The sequence below is a fragment of the Erpetoichthys calabaricus genome, chromosome 13 (genome assembly GCF_900747795.2).
Source record: "Erpetoichthys calabaricus chromosome 13, fErpCal1.3, whole genome shotgun sequence".
Classification (NCBI taxonomy): Eukaryota; Metazoa; Chordata; class Cladistia; order Polypteriformes; family Polypteridae; genus Erpetoichthys; species Erpetoichthys calabaricus.
In genome coordinates this window covers 29,974,089-29,988,862 of record NC_041406.2, presented here as the reverse complement: position 1 = coordinate 29,988,862, position 14,774 = coordinate 29,974,089, and the positions used below count along the sequence as shown (strand labels likewise).

At 35.8% G+C, this 14,774-nt stretch overlaps 1 protein-coding gene across 1 annotated transcript in view; it reads left to right on the top strand.

Moving 5' to 3' along the window:
• trappc9 (trafficking protein particle complex subunit 9) overlaps nucleotides 1-14,774 on the top strand; it is an 845,084-nt gene that overhangs the window by 20,006 nt on the left and 810,304 nt on the right. The window contains exons 5-7 of the mRNA XM_028818061.2: nucleotides 3,358-3,384; nucleotides 5,586-5,707; nucleotides 10,123-10,248. Coding sequence (XP_028673894.2) covers nucleotides 3,358-3,384; nucleotides 5,586-5,707; nucleotides 10,123-10,248 — 275 coding nt within the window. The remainder of the gene's footprint in view (nucleotides 1-3,357; nucleotides 3,385-5,585; nucleotides 5,708-10,122; nucleotides 10,249-14,774) is intronic.

The following is a 14,774-nucleotide window of genomic DNA, read 5'->3' as shown; positions in this document are numbered from 1 at the left end:
GCCTCTTTGTGGTTCTGCCGCTCGCGTATGGGGATGCAGATGTACAATTTAAACAGATTGTTATTTTCATGGAAATTGTAACATATGCCTAATATAACTAACTATTTTACATTACATTGAGTAATTAACCATATTAAAAATAGTAAAATGTAATAATTTGAACATAAATTATGTTTCATGTTGCGTTAGAGTTATTTGTTGCATAATATGGTTTTGTTCTGTTTGGCTTTGAAATTAACACGCAAATACTTTTTATACTTACACTTTTACTGTAAAACTTAAGTAAAATCAATTTTTGGAATTACATTTTGTCAATGTCGCATTGAATTTTGATTCTCTGTTTGGACTTTCATCGTGACAACGCAATGTATAACTGCCCGTGATTGAATTTCGTTTTTTTCTCTCTAATAAATGAAATGACTTTTTCGAATGTTTGTCTCTGAGATTTGTTAATTGTCTTTGCAAAAGCTATTCTAATGGAAAACTGTTAACGTTTTAATACAAATGGCATATCAAGATCTCCTTTGTTGTGTAATATTATCCGCGGAAGATGTACTACATTACCTTTCTTGGATACATCCTCCTTCTACAGTAATTTCTGTGGTGGAAGACTGGACGGTGTTATCAGTTGTATATATTCTTCAGCATATTTTAAGTTGATGTTTTCATCTTCTGCACGATCGCCACCAACTGTTTCAGCATAGTCTATTGACACGCATTTAACCAATTTGGCTTGTAACCGATCGTCAATTTTGGCATTAATTCATTTTGACTTCATCGTTTCTCGGTGCTAGGATTGCCCATGTACTCATTTCTTCTGTTGCTAACACTTTGTGATGAAATTCTTCAATAAGATTTGGGCATAATACGTCTTCTTTATTTGGGAACTTAAAGTGAGGGAAATGTTAAAATTTATAAGAGCTGAGAGAGCAGGAGCTGTATCTGTCAAAAGCATTTACATGAATGAGAGTTGAGATTACAGTGTGTGTGGTTGAATATGGTTGAGAGGGGAGGGCGTGACTTGAAAAACTCTCATGACCAAAGTCTCGTCTTGCGGGACTTGAAAAAATCTCTTGATAAAAGTCTTGTCTTATCTCAGGATTTTTTTTTATGTAATAGAGAGACGGGAGATAAAAATATAAAGGCTCTGGCTCTTTGAAGATAAGATGTATGATCAAAAAGAAAAACAAGAACAAAAATGAATGCAAAGCACAAGTTTTGCCTAAAACACAACCCAAGAAACAAAATCCAATCAGCAAATCAAATCTCAAAATTCACAAAACACAGCAAAAAATTAAAGAGAAGAATTTTACAAAGGTACTTACAAAAAAGATCTTTCAATTACAATTCTCAATGCTGATTTGGAGGACCTGGCCCTCTGACAGGAATATAAAGGCAGAGGAAAATCCAGTTGTGATTCAAACTTTATTTTTTACTTTTACTTATTTATACTGTATATTGTGGAACAAGCCCCGGACACAGACAGGTAGACATGTTTAAGCACCACCACACGTTTATTTTACAGTCACTATTTACAATAATAAGTGCACCACAAACCCACAGACTCCCCCAAAGTCCAGGCCAACACCACACTATGCCTCTTTCACTCTTCAGGCCACCCCCTTGCCTCCTCCAAGACCTCGTCTCGCAACCTTCCCTACTCCAGCCCTGAATGAAGGGAGGCGGCCCCTTTTATAATCACCCGGATGTGCTCCAGGTGCTTCCTCGCAATCTTCCATGTGGCGGAAGTGCTGGCTGCGTACCCGGAAGCACTCCGGGTGTCCCCGATCCTCTTACCCCCAGCACTTCGGGTGTGGCGGAAGCGCTGAGGTCCAGTGCTTCAAAGGCATTGGGGCGCCCCTTTGGTCCCCAAAGCAACCACGACGGTTGCCCCCCTCGTGGTCTGGAGGAGGTGCAAGCCCCCCTCCAGTCCTCTTGAGCGTCCTGGCTGGGTACCACCCCCAGCCGTGTGCCACAATATTATTACAGCCTTTTCCTCAGCCTATAAAAGTAACCATTTTAGGGTTTTTGAGGTCAAGGAATTAATGGTCTTGTATGTATTTTGAATTTGAATGAGATATTTTTCAAAATGTTAATATGCACAGTGCTTATCAGGATGCATAGTCTGAAATCGGGACAGTCCCTTTCTGTCTACCCTAGTAAATTATTTTGACAGTGAAATAGTAAATCATTCTAATTTGCAGATAATGGAGCTATGAGCTTGTTTAAGTGTAATGCAAATAGTACTAACTAATGTTTATTTGGTAAGTTTTTAAGCTTTTCCTCTGTGCCCTATATCCTCCATTGTGTAGCACCACAGCAGGCAAGATTTTTTTTTTTAATTTATACAAAATACTTAGCTTTAGAACACAATTTTGTGTTGCAAATGTATATATGCCATGTTTGTGAAGAAATAATTTGCCAAACATCCGTTAAGTGGGAAAATTATTTTTTATTAAACTTAATAAGTTTATCAATGTTAATCAATGGTTTCATATCTTACCTTCTGGCACTTCTATGCAGTAGAATCATAAACAAGTAGTTCTTGTCTAGTTGTGTGATTTCATACTGCAATATTTTCAGATTAATTAGTTTTCATTGAATTTTAAAATCTGCTGCACAATATAGCTAATTTTCTGTGGTGCTCATGTGAATTTTCTACCCTGCATTGCTTTTTCCTAAGGAGGTATTCTATGCTGTACTGCATCTCTCCGAATGATCATATGTAAATTTCCAAGCAAAATACTATAACTGCAAATATATACTTTCATTTTTACTTAAAATTGAATTGCCTTTTAATCATTTAAAGTATTGTAGCTGTGTGACAATAATGTTAAGGAACATTGATCGCAGACTTATAAGTTACTGCTCTATTTCAACAGTGCCCAAGACACGTTTTTTCAATTAGTTATACCTCACTGACTTAATTTGCAAAGTGTTTTTTCTTTATTAAAAACATTTAGGACAAATATAAGTGATTAGCATCATAGAGTGTAAAAGCTGAATCACTTCATGCACTCTTAGATACATCTACCATTACTGCCAATTTTACAGACAAAAAAATGCAACAATTATAATCACAAAAAGCCTGGGTTTCAAATTAAATGCTAATTGTGTGCACAAGGAAATTTAACAGAAAGTCAAATTAGACTTTTGTAAGTGATTTTAAAAGCAATGTATAAATTATTTGATCTTAATAATACATTTCTTCTTTAACTGTATTTACAAATAATCCTTAGTTTCAAACCTTACATTTTATTTGGATCTCTGTATTTACAATTAAATGGTTATTTGTAATTTTGCTTAATTGCTACTAATTTATGTAAAACAGTACTTTTTTTTTTCTTCCGTCTTTAGGTGCACAAGAGGTTCTCATTGATCCAGGTATGCTATTTAAAGATTTATTAGTTATTTTAGTTTGTGGGTGCTATGCTTTTAGTATTTCACAGATACCTTCACTTATTATTAAAATGACGACACTTTGTCCTGGATTTAATTATTTTTCATGGATAAGATGGTTAATATGTTTAAAGGTTATTTTCATATCTTGTCTGATTTCATTGTATCAAAACACAGTGTTGTTTTCCTTCTTTTCATTTTAATATTAAAAACTCAGTGTAGGGGGTATTCCTATTTGATTTAATAGATAGATAGATAGATAGATAGATACATAATGCTTGTCGATGGTTATTTTACTGCTAATAAATTCTATTATTCTGATCTGTAGCCTCAACTTTGTATTATTTGTTATGTTCTGAAATATGGCAGAAGAATAATATAGAGAGAATCAGGAGATGGTACATACAGTAAGTCCTTAAAACAAAGTGAAATGCAAAACCAGAACATAGATAACTCTGTTGCCAACATCCAAATGCTAACACAGATTTGTACTCTAAATAATAATAATAATAATTCATTACAAATAGATAACAGCAAGACATTGTAACCAAACACACAGCTAGAATGCATGGTGACCTTTCTTGTTTTGTTTATATTCACAATCTCACATGTATAAGACGCTCTGTGCTGTCTATTTAATGTATTGCAATGATGACAAACAAATATGCAGCATGTAGTAGCAGCGGTTCCACAAAATATATGTGTCTATAAGAAAAACAAAATGGTGTCTTGGTAAAATGAAAATAAAATAATAAAAATATATACGTAATTCCAGAAACTTAATAGGAATATTATCCTATCATCATACCCACATGGTGTCCTATAATGACCATACTAGAAAACATTTATCCAAAGCAGAAAAAAAAATTATGAAGTATTACCAGTCACAAAATATACTGGTGCATATTAAGATAGAGAAATATACTAGCAAATGATGACACCCTGCTTTTAATGTAGCATTTTAAAATTGTTTAGTTTTTTATTATTTTTATTATGCAGCTTTTTCAGACAGTGAAGAGCATTAGAAGAGCAGCATTAATGAATTATCTTTTGAGTTGGTTTTAGTTATTATGAAATTCAGATGTTTAAAGGTATTTTTGAACAATATAATAAACTGAAACAACCTAAACAATTTCCACTTCTAAAATCTTTTAATTTTGATTAGCAAAAACGATACTGAGTTTTTGTGGTTAAAAGCTATGATGTCAAAAATATTTTTGTTATTTCTGAATGAAATTGCAACTTGGATGTTGATGCAACTTCAAGTTTACCCAGCAAAGTATATCAGCAAATTTTCTAATTTTCTCTAAATGTTTCTGAAGTGTCAAAATAGTTTGATTTCACAGAAGGTCACTGTAGAGATATATTTATCCTATCTCAAACCCAGCTTGTGGTAGGTGATTTTTAATAATTGTACCACATACAAAATACAAAAACTATTGCATAAGCTTGCAATTGTATGATTTATTGTTAATAATTTCCTAGGTACTATGCATTGTCAAAGTTGGCTCGGGTTTAAAATTTATTTATGTGACTTCAAATGTTATAATGTATTCTTACTAACTATACAATTATAACATATTATTTAGCACATTTTTTAATTCAAATATTTAAAATGTTGTTTCTTCTTAAGTAGTTCATGCTAATGGTCATTAACATGTGGTGCTCTAGTGACCTTTAGGATATCTTTTCATGGTTAGTTTACCAAATGGCTTTCCATTTACAAATGTTAAACCATTCTGAAGCTCATCATCCCTTGAGAACTTCTTGTATATTATGTCCTTTATTTAATATGTAATCAAAGATTCCTGAATGATTTTCATAAAACGATCAGATCTGTACATGCAATTAAGCCTTTTGTAATACTTGTTAATGATATGCACCTGTTTTTGTTCCCAATGTGAACTGCAATGACTTTATGGGATAATTAAGCTTTCGATTTTCATACTTTTTCTGCCTTAGCAAACATCACTTGTGTTAGTTTCTGTTGAATAAACAATATTTTTTTAATTTGTTTACTTGGATCTTTACTTCTTTTAATAATTAACATTGTTTGCAATTATACTTTCAGATTTCAAACTTAGTTTTTGCTGATACATTGTGTATTAAATTAGTAATTCTGAACAACTTGAATTTCTTCATATTATTTTACGTAAATCATATTACACCTGTTTTTGTAAATCCAGGTGCTCTAACTACAAATGGAATCAGTGCTGACACCAGTAGTGAAATTGGGAGAGCCAAAAACTGCTTGAGTCCTGAGGACATCATTGAAAAGTATAAGGAAGCCATTTCTTATTATGGCAAGGTAAATCTGATGTTTCCTTACATGGAGAATATTTGAAAACACACTAGATTTACCTTTCATTTACAGTTGGCAGCAAAGTTTCATATATCCCTCTTTGAGTTTTTATTTGAGGACCCTTTAATTTTCTATTTTACTTTCTTTGTTTTTAACTTGTAGCAGCTCAACTCTAACATACAATTTAGAATATGGCTGTTAAAGGCATTTGCATGTTAACTTCTGACGATTTTTTTCTGTATTCCCATCTATGTATATTATTTTCTTTGAACATAACAGTAGATGTTTACAAAAGTACACATGCACAATAACCTAACAGAGCATTCTAAAACCTGCTTAATTCAGTTCAGGTTTGCAGACGGCTGGAGTCTCTCCTGGCAACTTCTGAAATAAAGCGGAAACCAGCCCTGGATTGGAGACTAGTTCACCACAGGGCCTTCTCACACACAGTAATAAAGAGTCAATTTAGTGTTGCCATTTTACCTTAAATGCATGTCTTTAGGAATGATCGAGGAAAACTATAGTACCAGGAGGAACAAGCCACAGGGAGAAGGTTGTATGCACAATATAAATTTAAATAAGCATTTTTTTAGCTTGATGCTGGGCGGCATGGTGGCGCAGTGGGTAGCGCTGCTGCCTCGCAGTTAGGAGACCCGGGGTTCGTTTCCCGGGTCCTCCCTGCGTGGTGTTTGCATGTTCTCCCCTGTCTGTGTGGGTTTCCTCTGGGTACTCCGGTTTCCTCCTACAGTCCAAAGACATGTCTAAATTGTCCGTAGTGTGTGCTTGGTTGTGTGTGTGTGTGTGTGTGCGCCCTGTGGTGGGCTGGTGCCCTGCCCGGGGTTTGTTTCCAGCCTTGTGCCCTGTGTTGGCTGGGATTGGCTCCAGCAGACCCCCATGACCCTGTAGTTAGGATATAGCGGGTTGGTTAAAGGATGGATGGATAGCTTGATGCTTTTGTGATTTTTGAACAGCGCCTAAGCACAAAAATACTGATTTTTAAAGTGAATACCATAATTCATTGATCATTTATTCATATTCCAACCTATCCGAATCACTGTTTTGCTATGAAGAGTATGTTTTTTCCCCTCTTAATGCAGTGAAACTTTTTTGAGCAGTTGCAAGTACAATGAGTAGTTGCATCTTGTGATTTTGTGTAAAATATTGCAGTAAAAGTGTGGTTAAAAACAAATATATAGCTGGTTATTACTTAACTTTTTATTACAAAAGATTCCTTGTCTAGTCAAAAGCTGGTATATATATTTTTTTAGTTTCATTGTCCGCATTCTACTCACAACTGCAACATTTGTAGCTCATAATACAACGTACAATAGTTTTCAAAGAGCATAAGAACAAACTTGTTCTTTTTAAACTTCTTACTGAGTATTACATAAATGATGTTAGGGAGGTGTGTTTTCTCAGGAACAGAAATGGGAGAAGCAGGTCTTTGTAATTTATCAGTGCTTATTTTAACTAATGTATTTAACAGTTTTCAGTATTACAGATCATTACCCGTTTTATGTAGGGTAAAACAAAAGTAAACATGTTATTTTTCAAAGTGAGAGAGAGAATGACAAGATTTATATTAGGATTTTAATACTGAGGCAAAAGGGGAAGAAAAAGTATAAAAAAAAAATTTGCTAACGTGTAGAGGTGGGAGCTCTGAATCATCATCTAGTTACGGTTCTTTCTTCATATAGTTAGAATTCATTCGGAGTCCTCGCATAGTCCAAAGACGTACTGATGCCCTAAACTGGACTTGTATTATTGTGGAATTCTCCTCTACCTAACCTTTACTTATTTTTTTCAGGGATAAGTGTACTCATCAGGTTCGTTATCGGGTTGGTCTACTGTCGCACACACATACATAGATATATGCATATTCTCAGACCCTAACCACAAATGTACTGTATGAATGATGTATACACATCCCATTATTAGCTAGCGCTTTAACCCACACAAGTACCATATGAATAACACATGCACAATCCATCATTCTCTAGTACTTCAAAAGACTTAACTTATGATCAGTACGAACAATCTACAATGTCTTAGATATATCTCTGATCTAAATATTTACTTCTGGTCTACAAGAATATATTTGAACACTCGAAGGCTTAGCATCCTTGGCTACAGGCCATTTATCAACCAATGAATGTTTTACTTTACCACACTGTTCATTATTGGACAGAGCTATTCATCCTCAGCCCAATAAACCTTGCAGCTCGGATCATAGGACACTTCCTTATTGCTCCATGTGCTCTAAAAAAAATTACCTTATTACTTCAGTCACGCTGGAAAAGAAGAATATAGTATAGAATACAGTAATCCCTCGCTATATCGCGCTTCGCCTTTCGCGGCTTCACTCCATCGCGGATTTTATATGTAAGCATATTTAAATATATATCGCGGATTTTTCGCTGCTTCGCGGGTTTCTGAGGACAATGGGTCTTTTAATTTCTGGTACATGCTTCCTCAGTTGGTTTGCCCAGTTGATTTCATACAAGGGACGCTATTGGCAGATGGCTGAGAAGCTACCCAACGTACTTTTCTCTGTCTCTTGCGCTGACTTTCTCTGATCCTGACGTAGGGGGATTGAGCAGGGGGGCTGTTCGCACACCTAGACGATACGGACCATGCTGAACGATTATCTTCACGTTGCTATCTTTTGTGCAGCTGCTTCCTGAAACGACATGCTGAACGGTGCTTCGCATACTTAAAAGCACGAAGGGCACGTATTGATTTTTTTATCTGTCTCTCTCTATCTCTCTCTCTCTCTGCTCCTGACAGAGGGGGTGTGAGCTGCCGCCTTCAACAGCTTTGTGCCGCGGTGCTTCACATACTTAAAAGCCAAACAGCCCTATTGATTTGTTTGCTCCTTTGAAGAGGAAGATATGTTTGCATTCTTTTAATTGTGAGACTGAACTGTCATCTCTGTCTTGTCATGGAGCACAGTTTAAACTTTTGAAAAAGAGACAAATGTTTGTTTGCAGTGTTTGAATAACGTTCCTGTCTCTCTACAACCTCCTGTGTTTCTGCGCAAATCTGTGACCCAAGCATGACAATATAAAAATAACCATATAAACATATGGTTTCTACTTTGCGGATTTTCTTATTTCGCGGGTGGCTCTGGAACGCAACCCCCGCGATGGAGGAGGGATTACTGTATAGTATAAAAAGTTCATGGTATTTGTTAAAGCACAATAACACCAATAGAAAAAAAGCATAAAAGAAAATGTGGTTAGCAAAGTCTGGATATATAAATTCTTTAGAAAAAGCTTATGAAAGTTTAAAGATGTCAAAGATGAATGTCCCAGAGTGGTGTTGATTTAACAATTGATATTCATGGAATGCTTTAGCTGACAATCAGATGAAAACAGACGCACGTTGCTGGTGCTCTCTCCTGACGTCGCTCTATCTTCTCCTCTTGATGTCACTCTTTGCCCTCTTCTCGTTGTTTAGTCCATCATATTTATTTTAAAATTCCATTTTGCAACATGTGATTGTTACATACACCTGATTGTCTGACTGTCAATATGATGGATGAATTTGCTTGAACTCTTTAATCTGTTTGAGCATGTCTGTTTCCCAAACAATAAAGTTTTTGTTGTTTTAAGAACCTTCCTGTCCCAAGCTGTAAACTGGTTCGGCAATTTCTAGTCCCTCGGCATCTCCTTTTGTTTGCAGGTTGTAAAATAATCGGACACAGCTTGAAGCATTGATATACCTTCTTTTCCCAGGCTGTAAACCATTTTGGTCCTAGGTGCCTATATCTTCACAGGTGATAAAATCATCAATACAGCTTGAGGCATCTCCTGGATTTCTGCTCCGTTTAAACAGTTGTCACTGTAATTGATACTGGTACAATTTAGGAAAAAGGGATGCTTCGATGTCCTGACTTCTTAAGTGTTAAATGTATCCTATCCATTTGAGGAAAATATTAGCTTTAAAGTGATACAATTTGTTAACTGTCCTTGTAAGATTAAGTTCATTTTTATTGTGTGAGCAAAAAATAAAATATAACATTTAAAATCACAACACTATAGGACTGATACTCTGTCCAAGCTTGGATCTTTGCTGGTGCATGATGCTGCCAGAACACCATAACCTTATACCAGGTGATGTGACTTCAGAAAAAAGAAAGATTAAAATAGAATGATTACGGGATAGTGTAATTTATAAATGATAATGGTAGTATTGTTGGTCATAATCATGACAGTGCTTCAGTCATATTAATTAAAACTTTTGCTTCACTAAAGTATCAGTTTGAGTACAGCAGTGTGGTAATGTGCTTCGCAGAAGTAATTGAAAGTAATGTGGCTGTACTATTTGTAATAATAATACATCTATATGAGCATTGTTTAACTGAAGTATAGGGAATTTATGAAATATGTTTCAATTTGCCAAATATATTTTTTTTTCAGTATAAAAATGCAGGTGTTATTGAACTTGAAGCCTGTGTGAAAGCAGTTAGAGTTTTAGCTATTCAGAAAAGATCCATGGAAGCATCTGAATTCCTACAGAATGCGGTTTACATCAACCTTGGTCAGGTATGCTTTATTCCTTCTTTTGAAATGAAAATGCTATAATATAATATAGTCATGACTTCTAACCCTCCCTTACTCTGTTTTAACTTTTAAATTCTACAGTATATATGCATTGTTTCGTTCTTCTATGCTACCTTTATCTTCAGTCAATAATCCACTTATATCTTTCCTTCATTGCTGTCTTGGGCTATGTCACCTTTTGTCATTCTGCAGCAGTCTATTTTCTTTAGTTAATTAGAGGTGATTTTGTGCAATCTGAAGGCTTGCACTGTGTTGTTATACCTGTTGAGCTTTTTCACGTCATACTTACAACCTTCAGACGCAAGTCCTGTGATACACATGCAGAGCAGGTTAGAGATAATGGAAGTAGGAAAATTTGAAAGTCTCCAAAAATGAGAGTAAAGATCATATTAGCGCAAACAATCTGAAAATATTACTCAGGGAAAATAACGGAACAGCAAAAAGAGATTGAATATTCAGGTGCTGTACAGGCTTTTAATTGTTCGAAGCTCCACAAGAAATGCAGATCATGCGGCATGCTAGAGGGGTTTCGGAGGAGCGTCTGTGTCTCCTTGGGGTGTGCTCAGCCACCCTCTTTACAACGGCGCCTACCGCTGGCAGAGGGGGGAGGGGATTGGGAATTAGGAGGATAGGCGAGCGAAATGCAGATCACGCATGAGGGCAGCAGCAGCACACCAGCAGCTGCTCGAGCAAAGAGGAGTTAAAAAAAATGTATTTGTTTCCCATTGTATCACCGTTTAAGAGGGAGTAGCCGCTGACAGGGGTGGAAAGGGGTTGGCGAGCGAAGCAAGCAGGGGGCAAAGCCCCCTAGTACTCTTAATAAAACTTGCACACCAGAGAGTAACCTACAATTGATCATGACAAGATCACATATTTTCAAACACAATAAATAGGGTGGCACCTGTAAGGTGTTGACTTTGTTACTAAGGACCCAAATTCAGAGCTTTCTTTGTCATTGCCCTACTACTGTGGTACAGGCAAATACTTGTCAGCATACAATATAAATATAGCATATTGCATTTTTATTTTTTACCTTTTTTGTTTCCTTTGGTGTATAAAAATGTGAGTTATTTTTGATACAGCTATTATAATGTGGAGGGTCAAGTCATTTGGTGCTGTATTTGTCAGGGCAGATCAAAAGGTACTTATGATGGATATACTTGACCAAAGTGTAATAATGATAAAAATGTACCCTTGTGTAAGCCAAATGTCATACGATTAATGCCTTTCCTTTTAATATTACATATTGAAAGTTTGCTTTGTGGACATAATGAAAAGATAAAATCCGCCAAGATAGACAACACAAGTTTAGTCATTCATATTCTGAACTCTGTTATTCTAATATTAAGTGTTGGGGTAGAAGAATCTGTTCTTTCAGCATTAGATACAGGACAGAAACAAACACTGGGCATTGACACCAGTCCAACACAGGGCACACTCACATAGTTATAGCCGCTCAAACAGAGTCTTCAACTAGCCTATGTTGTATATATTTGTCTTGTGTATTCTAAATTAATAAAACATCAAGAGTTTGATAAAGTTATTCATTACAGGTAGCTTAGCAAGAGTTAGGCTCCAAAATACTTATATACAGTAGAGTTATTTAAATATCACAGAGTCATTTGCACATCATAACCATAACATATTTGAGCTTCTAATTAAATGCTTACAAAAGAAGATCAGAGTTAAGGAACAACACTGTTTCTTAAACTTGGTTGCTTTCCAATTATTGAGAAACCTTTTGCACGATGGAATGACAGTGTTCATTAATGGGGGCAAAAAAATCCACTATAGCGGTGGGGGCTATAGCTTTCTGTGACTTTATTGTACTAGATTTTTTTAAAGGGCCATAAACAGCAGTACCTGGGAAAGATAGAGTAAAATGTGACCTAGAAGATTCCCCAACGGTGTAGAGTTTAGAGAGCTCCTCAGGTTCCTGGGGTACCAAGTCTTATTGCAGAGAGAAACTGAGGCAGTGGAAAACCAGGAAGAGGGTACTCTTAACTGATAGTGTGGTATCTTGTCCTAGTCTGAGAAGGTAGGCACTAACTAGATCACTCCTTTAAGATAACAGGCAAGAATTGCCTTGGTGATGGTGCCTTTATAATTCAACTGAAGGACTTGGCTGCAGGGATACCAGGGGTTACTGGAACGTGTTCTGGCCTTGTCATGCTGTAGCAGGCATAAGGCTGTCCGTGACAGCGAGAATGTTTTTGCCACCCTCTAGCCAGAACACACGTTAGGAAAAAAGGACTGGACTGAGATAAGATATTGCTATTAACGACTTTGCAGTGGGCAAATAGATCAGCCACAGGTTTAATCTACCAACACTGCCCAACACCAGGGAGACTAGGCATAGATAGGGTTCATGTTTTTGTGATATTTGTTATTTCAGTATGATTTAGATAACTTTTGAGCATTATAAAATTAAAATAAAAAAGTTTTAACTTACGTTTTCAAAGATAATGGAATTCAAATTGAATATTATTTTCTTGATTTAAAGGCGTTTTCTGATACCTGGAATTGGGTGCTGTTTTATTTTTGTACCACAACACCATTTACTTTTTATGGATGTCACTTTTTGTGGTGATGTTGCTAGGATACAAATTAGGGTTGCTAGGGGTGTGTCTCCACAGGACTGTTTGCTGACTCCACAGGATTCTGGCTGTCCAAGTTTGTGGATAAGTAGTAAATAGTGTTGATCAACGAATTTCACAAAAGCGTTATTTGCAGCAAATTGGCTGCGTTCGCATTTACCCTTGTTTGTCGAATTATTTACTAATTTTTTTGGCTGGTTTAGGAGAATATTTTTTTTAATATCGGCGCCCCATAATGCTTTGCAAGACCAGTGTGACATCCTACAGAGCTCTAACATCCAACGTTAATGGGACCACCCCCCTGGGTATATAATGCTGATCATGTGCATTACAGACTCTGTGGGACAAGTTATCTGTGTTTGTAGACAAATGTGAAGGTTGATCTTCAAGGTCCACGTCAACATAAGAGTAGGAGGCGTGTGCCCTATGCATGCATAATTAGCCATGTGGCACTGCAAGAGTGAAAATAGACCTTGAAGAAGCCTGATGACCCAAGCACAGTAGATTTTATGAAATAATAATAATAATGAAAGATTTATTACTATTTTCAAGCCGTTTCTATCTTTTTCATAGTAGAAAAAGTGCAATAGGTGACTTCAGCACAGCAGTATGATTTAACTGACTTTAAAAAAGTTTGTATTTTTTATGACTTTGACTATGACTTCAAAATTTTTCTGCTTTGTTTTGATGAAATATATGATTGTGCTTCTCAGACTGCATTCGTTTTTCCTTGATCTCATGGAGGCACAGTGGTGCTGTGGTTCGTACTGTTGCTACACAGCTCAGGTCACCTTTTTGGCCACATTAATTGGTCCAGTATAGTTGGCAGGTGTTTCCCTAGCCCTCAGGTACACTTAATGAAGATTGCACCATTATAATCCAGTCAAATGTAGTCCTTCCCAGTTGACTTTAATGCATTTCACCAAGTTCGGTGAGTATTGCGAAAATTTCCATGATTTCGGGGAACTTGCGATGAAGTATTTGCTCATCACTTTTGTCCGACTTCTCTTAAAGATGTTCTTGCAATTGACCAGTGTTCTGTTCTGCTGACCTTTTTTATTTTACTATCCATTCTTTGGCTTGATGAAAGATGAGACTGATTTCTGGTTTTGATCCTTGCTTAGTCTGTGACTTTGTTCTCTTTTCCTGTACCTTTTCTTACTTTCTGTGCACCAATCTTGGTGTTAGAACAATACTTTTGTATTCCATCTTTTATTCATCCATTGTTTATGTTTGTTTTGTAAGTCAATGCATTCTTTTTGGATACTTTTGCTTCTTTTGTGTCTTTCTATATAACAAAAACTTATGTTTGAGGTGCTCCCTTCTGTTAAATCACCTCTGTGTATCAGGATGGCCTTGGAATATATGTGCAGTAGTGTTCATGATATACAGTATATATTTTTGGTACTGCCATGACATGTTAACCTTCAACTGTTTTTCTGGCATTGTTAATGTTATTTTAAGTTCTAACATTTGTTGAAATATTATTGGTCTTTATGTGTAGAATTGTAGTAATTATTTATACATCCATGCATTTTGTTGTAAACAGTGTCTATTAGGGTTTTGCATTTTTATGTCTTATACCATAATTTTATTGGTAATATGTTGCAGATTTGGACAGATATTATAAAAATCATCACATCTAACCACAGTATGATATTGTAGGTTATAATAGCTTTGAAAAAAGTGTAACTTTAATTACTCTACATACAAACTGTCTGCAAAGAAATGTCAGGTTGGACAATAAACAAGCATGTTGTTTTTCTAATTAAGAGCAGTAAATCATGTCATATTCATAATTGCTTTTTTATTCTTTTAAAAAATGTTTTCACTAGAAATCTTTAAGTCCACATTCACTATAAAATAAAATAAATATAACTTATTCAGAGTTGAATACTTCAGTTTTTGTTC